This window comes from Ammospiza caudacuta, chromosome 15 (assembly GCF_027887145.1).
Source record: "Ammospiza caudacuta isolate bAmmCau1 chromosome 15, bAmmCau1.pri, whole genome shotgun sequence".
Lineage (NCBI taxonomy): Eukaryota > Metazoa > Chordata > Aves > Passeriformes > Passerellidae > Ammospiza > Ammospiza caudacuta.
This window is the reverse complement of record NC_080607.1, coordinates 14,419,914-14,434,197: the sequence shown is the minus strand read 5'-3', so window position 1 is coordinate 14,434,197 and position 14,284 is coordinate 14,419,914. Positions and strand designations below refer to the sequence as shown.

The 14,284-nt window shown below is 41.7% G+C and overlaps 1 protein-coding gene across 1 annotated transcript in view; it reads right to left on the bottom strand.

Annotated features, from left to right (window-relative positions):
- DIDO1 (death inducer-obliterator 1) overlaps nucleotides 1-14,284 on the bottom strand; it is a 47,184-nt gene that overhangs the window by 20,238 nt on the left and 12,662 nt on the right. The window contains exons 3-7 of the mRNA XM_058814445.1: nucleotides 13,298-13,402; nucleotides 12,086-12,989; nucleotides 11,458-11,776; nucleotides 9,321-9,533; nucleotides 8,603-8,828 (exon numbers count right to left, since the gene is read on the bottom strand). Of these exons, the coding sequence (XP_058670428.1) occupies nucleotides 8,603-8,828; nucleotides 9,321-9,533; nucleotides 11,458-11,776; nucleotides 12,086-12,989; nucleotides 13,298-13,402 (1,767 nt within the window). The remainder of the gene's footprint in view (nucleotides 1-8,602; nucleotides 8,829-9,320; nucleotides 9,534-11,457; nucleotides 11,777-12,085; nucleotides 12,990-13,297; nucleotides 13,403-14,284) is intronic.

Here is a 14,284-nt window from a genome sequence, read left to right as displayed (position 1 = left end):
CTATTCAGCCATGTCAAAACCCAGGTCATCCTCCCCGGCTTGATGTCAGAAACACAATTTAAAATAACAGTAAATCCTAATTGCCCCATTTTGTCCCATGGGCCACTTGTTAGGACAGGAAGAGGATCCTTACTGAGTGGAGGGAGGTGTGGGCTAAAGAGACCGAGATGCAGCTGCAGCTAATAAGCCAACACGATCCCAGGGTGAAACGTAATGAATCCTCTGGCAGAAAACCCTTCATTCCTCCCAGGCTTAACAAACTTGGTGTACTCACTACAGACAGAACTAGAATCTCTCCCATCAGGTGTCAACAGACACAGAACCCCCTCCCCTGAGGAAAGTCCCCCTGCAGTTATACTTGACATTACAACGCTCAGCTGGGAACGAGGCTTCTGCATGCAGAACAGGACAGAACTGCCACGGCCCCTGCTGGGACAGACGAGCCTGACGGTTCCAGGTACTTCTGAACCTCTCAACACGGTGGCTCAGCACTGCCAGGCCACTGTGGAGGCCCAATTAAGCAGGATTTCCAGTGTAGGGCTGTTAACTTTACATGAAGGATTTGCAGGTTGTACTTGTATCCCAGTCCCTCACAAACACCTGGAGGCTGGGTTTTACAGCACCAGCAGGAAACTGTATCTATTCCAATTGTTAAAGAATATTTCTGTATAGCATTTAATTCCATTTTAGTTCATTCCCCTTTCCCTCTCCACCCAATCCTTCTTTGGAGTTAGAACTTTTTAAAGCCACTTCAAAAACTAATCCTGATTTCTATATATCTCATTTGTGATGAGCTGCTTTGCTAAAACTATTACCTACTTCTTTCAAATTTTAAATACTAGGAAATAATGTGCTATTCCTTTTCTCTGTATAGCTTTAAAAGCATTTAAATCATAGGTCTTCAAAAGAACTTTAATTTCTGACTCTAGCTGATGTTAAAACTTTCAAATGCTGTGGAGATAAACCACAGGCTGTTACACCTGAAGAGCCCATTTCACAATGACTTCAGTAAGGCTGGTTTTTTGGCGGTTTTCTAAATTTAAAAAAAGCATCACAGCTCCTCTTACAGGACATTAAAACACTTCTGTGCAATACATCTTGCAGCTGTGCAGAACATTGTAATTTTCTCTACAGAATTAAGATTTTGGCATAAGCCTGGTCATACACCAGCACTACTGTCTCTGCTGTCCAATATCATCTCCATGTTTCCCCCACGTTCTCTTCCATCTACATTCATCTACTTTCTTTCCCCAGGGTGAATTTCCTTCAGGCAGCGTTGGAGCCAATGGCTGTGTTGTGTCCAACTTGCACAGAACTTTCTGCAGTGGGAGAAGAACGTCAGGAACCCAGCACTTCATGGGGCGCTGCCCAGCACAGAGGCAGCCCAAGCCTGTCTAGGTTTTACTGCTCCTTTTCAGACTTCTCTCTCATTACAACAGAGTTTTAGGGAAAAAACCAAAACTCCGTAACTAACTTCAGTCTTAAGCACAGTATATGAACTTCTGTGGCACCAACAGTAAGAAAGCTGGTAATTAACATTTAACAATAAATCTGTAAAATTCCACAAAATTAATAGTGCAATCTAAGCAGAGAACAGCCACTTCTGATCCACCTGTACTAAGTAGATTTTTATGCCTTTAGAGGGGAGAAAATCCACAGTGCTGCAGCAGTGCAGTTGTAATAAACCCATTAACACCTGTTAGAAAGTATTTACACAGCCAGTGTAAAGGCTGAGCAGAGCTGAGCAATTCCATCCTGCGACAAGCTGACCCAGCTGGCAGGAACATAGGTGTGCACAGCCCAGCAGAGCCAGTCACCTACGCAGGGCCTGCCCTGCCAGCGTTTTGGGTGTCACACAGACCGGGGCAGTGACCTCAGCGTCCCACGGCTCCTCGGGCTCAGCCGCAGGTGGCTGCGGTGGCCGTCCCTGCGCCGTTGTTGCAGCGCTGCAGCTTCTCCGCTCCGAGTGGGGCAAGGTGAGAGCAGCCCACTGGCACACAGGGCAGCACAGGCTGCTGGCCTACGAGGGAAGCACCTCACCCCTTTGCCAGTAGGTGAGAATTTAACAACCAGGTTTCCCCTCTGGATAATTGTTGGAAGACAGGCAGGATTTCCCAGCCTCCGAACTGGTGTGGTTCAGCAGTTTCCTACTGCCACTCAGCCCATGTCCCAAGAGGCGTCATCTGACACAGCAGTGTGATGACCCCCTCCTGTGTGACTTGTGACAGGAATAACCTGAACAGAGCAGAATTTAACCAACCCCCTGCCCCAAGCAGTGGCCACTAACTTTAATCCACGAGTTCTTCTGAGGTGAAACCTTTTTGAACTGAAAAAACGGAGTAAAAGACGCGGGTGAGCAGGTGCTTTAGCTGTCAGTCCTCAAGCACTCCACAACGGGAAGCTACTTACCAGTTCCGAGCCAGCTGTGCCCAGTCCATGCTGGGGCCGCCTGACATCTGAGCCTCGGGCACTGCTCGGCGCCGCTGGGTGCCCCGAAGCCCCCTCTGGTGGCACCGAGCACCGCTGCCCGCGGCTGTGCAGATGAGGAGCTCCGGCACGCTGCAGCTCCGAGCCTGCTTCTCTGCTCTCTGCTCACATCTGCTGCTGCAGGGCTGTCACTTCCCTCACAATAACTCAGTGCTAGCCCTAATTCCCACGTGTTGAGCTGCTCTTAAATAGGCTTCAGTGTTAGTTTCCACTGTTACCTGCCCCATCTACTTTCACTTACAAGACCAAATCAAATTTTATTGAACACTACTAGTGTCTGGCAGATGCTGCCTGCCCCACTGCTGCGCTTTGAAAGCCTCCATCAATTCTGATCTGCACTGCAGTTAAGCTGCCTGTGTGCCAAGCCTCTACATTTAGGCACACAAAGTAAACCTGTCCCTAAAGTTAATTCAGGAGACTCAGAGATAAGGGCCTGCCTTTCCTGCAGTGATTTGTGTTCAAGCCAACCTGTAGCTCTGTGCTGATGCACATCTGTAGCTTTGACACACGAGCTTTATTTTAATCTACACGATACTGTAGTGATCTATCTGATCTCTACTAGACAACTGCATCTTTACTCCTACCCCCCTCTTGAGGGAGAGAAACACTGTCTGAGGCAAAAAAAAGGCTTCTTATTTTCCAGACTGTTCATGGATTGGCATCATCACTCCTTGCAGGGACAGGCCATCTTCAGGTTCCAAGTTCAGCACAGATGGGACATAGCAAATCAGCAGCGAACTTGATTTTAAGGGCAAGTGATCACCTCAAAAAAATCCCCTTTATTTGGGGACTAGCAAAGAACTTTTTCACTGGCTATACAGTCAAGTCAGCAAGTTCAAAATACTGAAGTAAAATTAGCAAAAGAAAGCAAAACAGCAAGAGGGTGGTGAGTGTTTTTAATCAAACTTTCATCACTTTCAGTGTTGATGAGATAAACCACCCTCATATGCACATTGCCTCTGGAAGCTGTAGCAGGTTTCTGCCCCCCAACCCTTCCCCTGAGCAATGGTTCTCACACTGAAGCCAAGCACCCCTGATGGCAGGAGTGCTGGCCTGCTGTCTCCAAGTGCCTCGGGTGTGCTGCTGGGTGTTTGACAGGTACGTGCCAGGAGCAGGGACCAGCCTTCCTAACTTAAGAGACGGCAAAAATCTTCACGTGGCTGCCAGCCACAGGTGTGACATACCTTGCAGAGCAGAGAAGGGGAGCTCCAGGAGTTCTCAGGCAGGAGATGAAAATGGCTCCCCAGGAATCCCACTGCTCCTTTTAACTGGCTGGGTGCCAGGGGACGTTGGCTTCAGCACCACTATGTTCTGCCTCCCTCCACAGGCAGGGCTCAGGTCTCGTGCCAGCTCCAGGCCAGCACAGCCCCTGCCAGTCTCACGACAGGAGCTCAGCACTGGAGCCAGGTTATTCTGCTGTACAACCCTTCCAAAGCCAGGTCTCCAAGGTGAATTTTTCAGAACTTCTGGCAGACTCATCTTGGGTATGCTGATCATTATTGGTCTGTCAGCAGCCCTTCTGAAAACTCCTCTAGTTCAAATGCTTAGGCCAGACCTACATGCAGGGCAGCCAGGTGTCCCAGAAAGTGGACAATACCAAAATCAGTAATTCTTTTCACTTCCCTGGTACTACTCAATACTTACTGCCTCCCAGGATGGGCCTACATTGCTGAACACAGCATTAAGCAAGACACCTTGGCTTTCTAGGAGTCAATTCAGATGCCAGCAGCAGTTCAGTTGTAACAGTATGGAACCTGGCACAGCCTAGTTTTTCCTGTGGGGAAGCACTCATAACCAAAGGAATCCAGTTCACCTACAAGCAGTCCTGGCAGGCAAACATATCTATGGCTTAAAAAGCAAAATTTCAGTAACATATTATTTTAAGTTAAGCCAAACCAACAGCAGTATATCCACATCCACTTCACTCAACATCCACAACTTCAGGTGGCACGATCGTGCCTCAAAAGCAGCATTAAATTGGCACCACTTGGGTAGATAAGACCTTCTCTTTTACTCTTCATATCACTACTTACTGCTCCCTACATTACTATTACTTCCTGAGCAATAAATCCTGTCTTTAGTACACTCTATATTCCCCCTGCTCTCTGTAGAGTGGTTTATTTTCTTTCTCTCCCGTCTTCATGCTGTTATTACATAAAGAAAAAAAAATGAAGACACAAGGAAAGGCACACATAAATTATGCATGCTATAATCCTGCCGTTTTGATACCCACAGCAGTTTCTGCTGGTGGGGCATCCCACTATGCCTGTGTTCCATTCTCAGAGTCTCCTTATTTTGTTAGAGGTGTACAGGAACAAACAGTCCAAGACCTGTAACTACAACACACATCCTAATCCCTTCGCGTGTGAAAAAGTTCAGCTGCAGAAAAGATTAAAAATACTGAAAATGGGTAACAAAAGGAAATTTGCATCACCAGAGCCAGGGCTCCTACTTCCAGGAGGTGGCAGCGTTGTCTCTTCGGAATTCCCTGCAGGGAAGCAGGAGCAGGACCACAAACATTGACGGTTTCTCTGAAGGAAACACTCCCCCCTTCCAAACCTCACTCATTCTTTAGTGAAACACTGGTCCCAAATAAGGTATGACCATAATTTGCTATAAATTCACATTGTATCTGTCTGCAGTTCATGTCAACAGAAGTTACAAGTTACAATGTAAACACAAGTTCAGTGATTTGGTGCGACAAGGGCTTGTTATTCTGAAGTTTTCCCACAAGAACAGAAACTTAAGGCTTCCTTTTGAGCTTTCGTCTAATAAACCCTCCTCACTCTCCTGCATGCTTGGCTGCTTTCTCAGGAAAAGCAGGGAAGATATTTAAACTGTCTTAACACCTGAACTGAGTAAATTATCACTTTGTGTATTTAAGTCTAATAAATCAGGTGAACTTCAAAGCTTTAAAGCACCAATGAATACTTAGCATACTTAGGACTGGGCAGTTTAAGAACAGGGATACTGCAAATGTTTACTCTCCTCCCCTCCTTTAGGATTAATTTTCTATTTTAAAACTGCATTTGCTGCTAACTTCTGCTTGACAATTATTAGCAAAAATACAGAAAAAGTCTCTTACAAGTGTTGCTGTTGTAACATGGATCTCTGAACAATGTTCATAAATCTCAATAATCCACATACTTGTATGAATCTGGAAGCCAGGATGACTTCTGAAATGCAATGTAAGAGCTGAGCACTGCATATTAAATTAATACTAATTTTCCTAACAAAAGTAAAAGCAACTCTTCTAAAAGGGAATGTGACTCAGACCTAATTTCCTTCTATATGTGTCCTTCAAATGCTGTCTGAAACTTTAGAAGTACTTGTACTTAATATTGATTTATCAAATCAAGATATTTCCCACACTTGTTTTTAAATTAATCAAACTCATTTTCACTGGGCACAGAAAGATGGAAGAGTGTCATTTTTCAGGCACCAGGTTCTGATGCACCAAGTCACTTCCAAGTGCAGCCCTAACTCATATCCCAAAGAGACACAGGAAAGTTAGGAAGTGAAGAAACACCAAGTAATGGGGTAACAGAAGGAAAAAAATATGACTGCTCTGCATTATGAACACCAAATATCCCTTTTCTAAAAGGGAGGGAGAAGGGCCCTGGTGGTAGGCTTAGATGCAAATATATTATATGCTCTGACCACCCAGTATATCTTTGAAAGTGACTTGATTTCTTGGTACTACTTAATAAAACAACTATCTCATGTAATAACAACGAAGTCTTGTAACTCACAAGTACTGAGTAAATACATAAAATAAATCTATGTTTGAAATGATAAACTGTCTGATGTAAAGAGTATTAGAGAGTGACTCTGTCAATCAGGTTAAGTTAAGTTTTCTTAATTCCTAAAAGGTCTCCTGCACTGAAGTTGCAAACAAGGATTTGGTGAACATGGCTGGAAACTCTGGAAGAACATGGGCAGCATTCTGAAATACTGCATCTGGAAGTCCTTTGCTTCTTCTGGACTACGAGTCCTTCATAATCAATGTTCAGAAATGCAGATTCCTAATCTGGGATTTGCTTGGTTTTAAGATTTACACCTAAACCAGACTATGTTTGGCCCAATAAACATGTCTTCCTTGACAGAATAGCTCAGACTTAAGAGATTTCTCACTCTTAGGTACCTGAAGTGAAGTGAGATGACTCTCATGAATTTCCCTAATGCTGTAACTCTTAGGTTTTGAATAGCATATAAAGATTTCTTAGAGAAATAAAATCTGGTAGAGTACTTTTGCAGATGGTGCACTGGCAGCTCCTCAGGAAGATTACAGCTCAAATCTATCCACTGAAAAGCAGGGCACATTTTTTCACAAATACACAATTTATCTGGGCATTTAGTAATGGCAGAGCTCCCACATATCAATTCAACTTACCTTAAAAAAGAAAATCTGAAGCTCTTCCTTGCATTTGATATGAGAATTCTTCACCACACGAACTAGGCTGTTCCCTATTTGTTGCTAAAGTCTGGTATTTACAATATTTTAGAATCAATTTTACTATTTTGCTGCATGAATCCAGTTTTCTACTCAAAGTGGTTAAATCTGTAAAACCTACAGTGTGGTAAATCTTAAGAGCAAAGTCCCTTAAAAAAACCCTCAAAGGTTCTGCCTCACAACCTGTATTCCTGTCTCTTAGGAAAAAAACAAACCCTAAAGGAATAAGGACATTTAAAGTGAAATAGTTCTATGGACACCTGTAACTGTTACAGTCAGAAAAATCTGATGTAAAATAAGCCCTTATAGTTTCATTTATGTTTTTCCACTAATTTTAGTTATGTTTAAAACACTATTGTTTCTAACAAAAAAGGCTAAATTTTCTTTAAAATAATCTAAAATGAATGGAAGTTAATTAAAATATATATCTTAAGGGAGTTTACTATACAAGAGGTCAATGGCCTAATATGCAGCAAAAATACACAGAGAAAAATTACAACCATTTAACCTGATGTGGGTAAAGACCATTGAAATATACCTGGTATGTGCCTTGTTCATCAACAGCAATTTAGTGTAGCTGGTGTTCCCTCAGTGCTTAAAAGCTCTAACTACAAAATCTCATCTTAAATATGATTTATCAGTTACTTTACGTGTAAGTGTTCAATAATTACATTTACTTATGAAAATAAAATGTAAATTGGCTGAAGTGTGGTTACAAAAGCTGTGAGAACTGAATTTCTGATTCATTACTCTTCAAAGGAGGTCACGTGGTTTGTAACTGAAATGTCAGATTTCATCTCAAGTTCCAGAACTGCATTATAAAACTACTCAGAGTGAGTCAGTCAAAAAAATGTCATAAGCAAAAAGACTTGTTCAGGCTTCAAAGCAGTATTTACTTACCTTTGCATGAATTACAAGGATGCTACTCAAAACCTGCAAAAATATGCAAGGCAGTAGCTCTGCCCAACATCCAGCTGAGATGTGCTCTTTTGTGTGTGGATAATGTGTGGAATATGAACAGAGAAAGGGAAAAAAAAAGAAAATAAAGATAACAGAGTTCTGCCTCCCAGCCCAGCATACAAGTAAAGGATGGTCCTTAAGTTATTTCATGTAAGAAAGAAAAGCAGCAGAATACTTGACAGTTAAAAGCTGTTTGCAGAGGTGTCAAATATCGTTGGATACCACGTTGAAGATTTCACTCTTTGCACCAGGCACTGAAAATGCAAGACCTGAGAGACAGGTGCCAAATCTAAATTACAAAAATACAATTAAATTAGTACAGGCAATTGCTGATTCACAGTGCACACCGCACAACCTTTTGGTAAAAACACAAATGTCTCAATACTTACCTTCTAGATTAGAAATAGACACTTTCTTTATGGGAAAGATTTCAAGCTTAACCATGAAGTTTTCATCCAGAAATCAGCTGGGTAGATCAACAGGCTCTTAATCATACAACTGTCATATGATACATATGAAACTCCTAAAAGTGTCTCTCATTTGTGTGTATCTGTGTGAATCTTTGAAGGTGGAGAAAAGTAGCTTGGTGCCACAGTAAGAAAAAACCCCCAAATCCTAAACTCCCTAGTTTTGCAGAGCCAAGAACGGATGGGTATTCAAAGAAAATATGATTACTCAGGAATATCCCTAAGCCATACATACATTTGAACAACAGTGCAGGTGAAATGGCAGCAGTCCTTTCAGGCTTTACAGCATTGTAATTATGATCGCTGGCCCAGGATGGCGTGATGGGTTCTGCTGCTGGCTCTCGAGCAGGAGCTTGGCTGTTTGCCTCAGTCTTGGCTGTGCTCACAACAGTCTTCTTCACGTTCACCTCTCTTTTCTCAGGGAGCTGTCTCTTTTGGTTTGAAACTGGTTTGATGCCCACCTGGATAATTAAAAGTAGCTTGATTACTAATAATTATCAAATATATTGCATTTCACAAACAAGCAGAAAGCGTTACACACACATACACCAGTTTCTTTTATAGTAAATTCCTTACTTTTAAGTGTACCATTTGAAATTATTTGATTACTGCAAACCCAGTAATTTGAAGTTAAGAAGCCAAAATTAATTGCCTTAAGGTAAAATAAAAATATGTAATTACTTGAAATAGTACTTTCTTAAAAGTCGTTGCCATCTAGACAACCCTTGCAAGGAGCTATCTCCATCTAGAGGCAATTATTAAGATTTCTTTTTAAATGAAAGTGTTTTATTGTCCTTACCACAGGAAAAGGCAAGAGAACAACAACAAAAAAAGTAATAGAAAGCTCCTCTTCAATGCAGAACTCAGCAGTTTTATTTAAGTCAAAAAGCAGAGGACAGAAATAAGGCACAGTGCTCCAGGGCAACTGCTCTGGATCATGAACACAAACTTACCTGCTGCTGAGGTTTTGGTATGCCAGGCTTTTCAGATTTTGGTTTGATCTTCTCTTTAGGTTTTGGTTTTGCATCCTTGCCAGAACTCAAGATCTTCATGGTGGCTGCAGCGTGCTTGAGGATGCAGTCGTTGCTGCAGTAGACGGAGTCGGGCTGGGCCACGTTGAAACAGCCGGGGCCGATGCACTTGGAAGCACCAGGAGCTTCAATCACCTTCAATACAGAGAAATGGAGTCAGGTCAGACTTCAAAGGGGAAACAGCAGGAACAGCCTCTGTAGCATGGAGAAATGCTTACACAGCTCATGTGCAGACTCTGCAGCTCTCACCTGCACAACTGCCAACGTGAGAACAACAGTTGTTCATGACACAACACAAACAATCCATACAAATGTAAGAATTTCACTTCTCTAACACATGTTTTACAGGATGTGCTGCATTTTCAATGGTTGGTCTGCTAGCCCCGAGATAAAGGAGGCTGATTTCCTAAATTTTCAAATCCCCTAAGTACACAAATGCTTTTACTGATCCTCTACATGGTATGATAAATGTCCTTAATAATGCAAAGCTGGGGTCTCAACAGCAAGGTCTCTAAACCATTCCCATCAGCTGCTGTCCCCAGCCATGCACACATGTAAGAGAAAGCACTCAGATATTCAGGTGTACAGATTATTCTTGCTCTGTAGGTTTTACCAATTTTAACTTTAGAAGTCTCCAACTTAGATTCTTGTACACAACTTTGCCATAGCCTCCTACAGCTTACACATTTATAGGTTTGTCTCTGCAATCTGAATTTTCCTCTAATTCAAAAATCACTCTCCGTTTATATCAAGGTCTTACAGATGAAGAACTTCCTCTTCCAATGTTATGATTCAGAAAATAACACACTCCTTGAAAACAGAGTGAATTAAATTGAATTGTAGAATACTTGAAAGCTTTTTGGGCTCCAAGCTTTCACCTCTGGATACTGTGCTTTTAGTCTCTCTTCTAAATTACTTTTTAAAATGATACAAGATACTCACAACTATTGTAGTTCTAAACAACCTCTTGCCATTTGCAATTACCAAAAGTAAGTTTTTCAGGAATATTTCTAGTTAAACAAATATTATTTGCATAGTGCAATTGACTTCTCTGCAATCAAAAGTCAGTACATGGCTTTATCTGCAGCAGCCTGATAAAACCTGGATTTAGGAATTTTCCCATTATGTACACACTTAACAGAGAAGAAAAGATAAAGAGCACTTGGTGATAACAGTAGCAGAGCCAACACCAACAGCACTGGACTCTCAAAAACCTTTGTGTACAAAGGTGTACAAATGTATTGGAAAATATTTTTGAGAATACTATTTTCCACACATTTATCTTAAACCAGTAAATATTTATATATTCAGCTTAAACTGTTCTATCTATACATAAATCTCACTGTGCTGCCATGGTCAGCTCTAAATGTCCAAGACACTGGCACTACTGCAGCACCTTAGGCAGAACAAAGACAACCCCTGTAAAGCACTTGTTTTTTTTTAGTTTATGTACATTAAGCTGAAGAAGCTTCTACACCTTTCCAACTGGGCATGGAACTTTATATTACAAAATTTCAACTTCAAATACTGAAATAGTTCCAAACATATATTTTTAGATTTAAAAAGGCAGAGTAAAGAAATTCCCTATTTGCTGATAACCTAAAGGTTATCAGGACAAAAATCAGAACTTCAAAGACTAACTGGAAGCACAGCTGGAATTAACTCCAATAGAGTTTTTTTCACGTTAAGTAAAAAGTTTCACTACCACTGAAAATGTCCAAAATATTGGAGATTATTTCAAAGATAGTATAAAACAGCACAGCATTCCAGAATTTTTATTAAAAGAATACATCATTGTTTGACTTTCAAAACTATTTAAAAAGGGAGAACAGCACAAACTATTTCCTACACCTATATAAAACCTTTAAATCCCTCACTTGAAACTAAGTTTTAATTCCTGTACTGATAGAATTATGGATAAACTTCTGCTAGCCAGCAGTGTTTGGTGGGCTGTTCAGCTTATGTGTAGCTTTAAAATCAAGGCAGATTTATAGTCATACAGGTCATTGTCTCCACGTACTCAGTGAAACATGAAAAATAAGAAAATTAAAATACTCACAGGCTGAAATATCTTTAGTTTTTTCTTCCCACTTGGATTTGCAGCTTTTTCAATCCTACCCTTGATTCCTTGGTCCTCAACTGATTTTTGTTCAATTGTTCCTATGCTTGTGAATTCTGTGCCATCCACATTTCCTTGCTCCATTTTAGCTTCCTGCTGGTCTAGTTCTGAAACAGGCTCATCCTGTCCCTGGAGAATGGTGCAGTTTGGACAGATATAGTCCTCACCATTCCTCTCCAACAATCGCCCTCGAGCCTCAGAAATACCCACGCAGTCACCATGAAACCATTCCTCACATCTATCACAACAAATCATAAACCTGAAAAAAAAAAAAAAAAACCACCAAGGAACAGTAAAACACTGTGAAATGAAAAGACAATTAACATTCCGTGAATATTTCAAGCAACACAACTTCAGCACCCCAATAAAGCACCAGTGCACAGTTCTGTCTCACTGGTTATTTCTGTATTTGTTTATCCTTTTTTAAGTATTTGTTCTAAACGACCTGCCAAAATTCAATATACCCAAAAGCTCATTTAAAAAGTAATCATGAGCACCTAATTGAATTTTTAATCACAGAAAAATTCCAAGTCCTGGCACTGTGTCTGCAGCTGAGCCCTTTGCCTACCTGTTGTTGTGAGGCTGACGACAAATACAGTACAGGGCATTTGGGTCGTAGATCTCAGACTCTGATTTGCTTTTGGGCTGTTCTTCAGGTTCCTCATCTGAGGCCCCCTTTGCACCAAGGGCAGGCTTCTCCTCCTTCTGAGCCTCAAGATCTTCAGTGTCCTCCTCAGACACAACCACCTGACTCGCAATCTCAGTGCTGTCTGCAGTCTCAGGCTCCTGTTTGATAGGCAGCTCAGACTCATCCTGTTTTTCAGGTGTGACATCACCAGTTTTGGCAGGATCTTTTCCTGAGTTCCTTTTCCTCAGGTGGTTCTGCACATCCTTCAACACCAGCTGAGGTTTCTGCTCAACACGTTTCTTTCTTAGCCGATTCTGCAGTTCCTTTAGTGTTAACCCATCGCTGTCACTATCAGAAGTAGCATCTTCCTCTTCCTCCTCCTCATCTTCTTCCTCTTCCTCTTTTGTGGGTCTGCTTTTAGGGCTTTTCTGCTCCTTACAACTCCTGGTGCAAATCCTCCTAGTGACAGGTTTGGTATCTGGAGTGCTCTCAACACTGTCTTCAGAAGCAGTTTCAGCATCAGTGGCTGGCCCAGAGGCTGCTTCACTGGAGTCCTCCAGGGTGGTGGGAACGCTCCTCCTGCCCCTGCGCCTCACCGTGGTCAGGAACTCCTCCACCCTCTCTGTGCGCTTGGGCTGCCGCCCGCTCCTCCTGAGGTTGGTGCCTTGCTGCTGCTGCTGGGGCTGCTGCTCACTGGAGTCCACATCAGCATCTCCTGCACACTCCCTCTTGGCAATCGTGGTCCTCCGAAACCCCCAGGTTTTCCTGAACTCTTTGCTTGTTGGCTTGACAGACTTTTGTTCCTCTTCATTGCTTTGCTCACCTTTGTCATCCAACACTGATGCTAAAAACAAGGGAAGAGGTAATAAAGTGGTGGCGATGAATGATGTGCTCTCATAAAACCTTTTCTCAATGTGTTTTCTTTGTGACATCTATGTATCTCTACTTCATATGATGAGCCTCAAAACAGATACAATATTTTCTTGTGAATGTAATACAACAGCAGTAGCAATTAAATACATCACTGATCACTGTGACAATATAATCCAGTTGTTCCTGTTTCAAACTCTTGAGTTACTTCAAATCATTTACACACATGCATACATGATGCACAAATAAGCACATTTTCAATTGCAAAGGAAGAACCCTTACCAGGAGAACTGTTTTCCATGTTGTCAGTATTAGCTTCAGACTCTAATGGAACTGTGTTTCCAGCTTGTTCCATAGTACAGGCAACACTGTTCCCACTCTGAAATGCTGAACAGAAACAAAATGTCCAAAATTCTCATTCAAAATATTCATAGCCCAAATAATTAGTAAATATTCTTATTTCAGTATTAATTGTAACAAGTACTTGTATTTCAAGCAAACTCCTTCATGGTATGAATCTACCCTGGGGTTTGTCTGGGCAAAAACTTGACAGCAGTTCCACTCACTTCTGTGTGGAATGAAATGTAGGAAAGGTTGGTCCTTGACATGGTTGTTTACAAAAATGTTTTCAGCCTACATGATCTACCAGAATGACCCCAAAAAAAATCCCTGATTCAGCAAAGAACCTCCAACTGTGACAGACTCAGCCACAAAAAAAAAGAAAATCTGTGCTGACAACCAGATCTATTTTCTCATAAGACTTTCCCAGCTTATTAGAAGACTGTTATTTGAGAAGGCAAAAGCAAATGACAGAAATAAATGTAGGATCTACATTTTGATAAATTTGAGAATAACCTGGTCTATTCAAATGATTTAAAATATTTTTTTAGTATTATTTATTTAATAACAAGTATTAAAGTTGATATATTTCCAATGAGCTACATGCCCTGGAACTGCTCCTGAGGGCCCAGACACTGCTCTGCAGCAGTGACACTGCTCCCAGGGAACTGGAATGGGCAGCAGTAATTGAATCTCAAAGAACAGGAAAACCAGAAAGTTATTTGAAAACAAAGGACACACCCCAACTCTCCCCAAGGATGTTTCTGGACACGTGTATCCCAGGCTGAGGAATTGCAAAGCCATACCAAAAGGGAACATGAGCAGAATTCCTACATGACAGCACTGAAGGATCAGATGCTTTACACAGATGTACATAACACAGCTCCAAGTTTTCAGAGACACCCTTCAGCAAGCTTTTCCCAGTTTTCC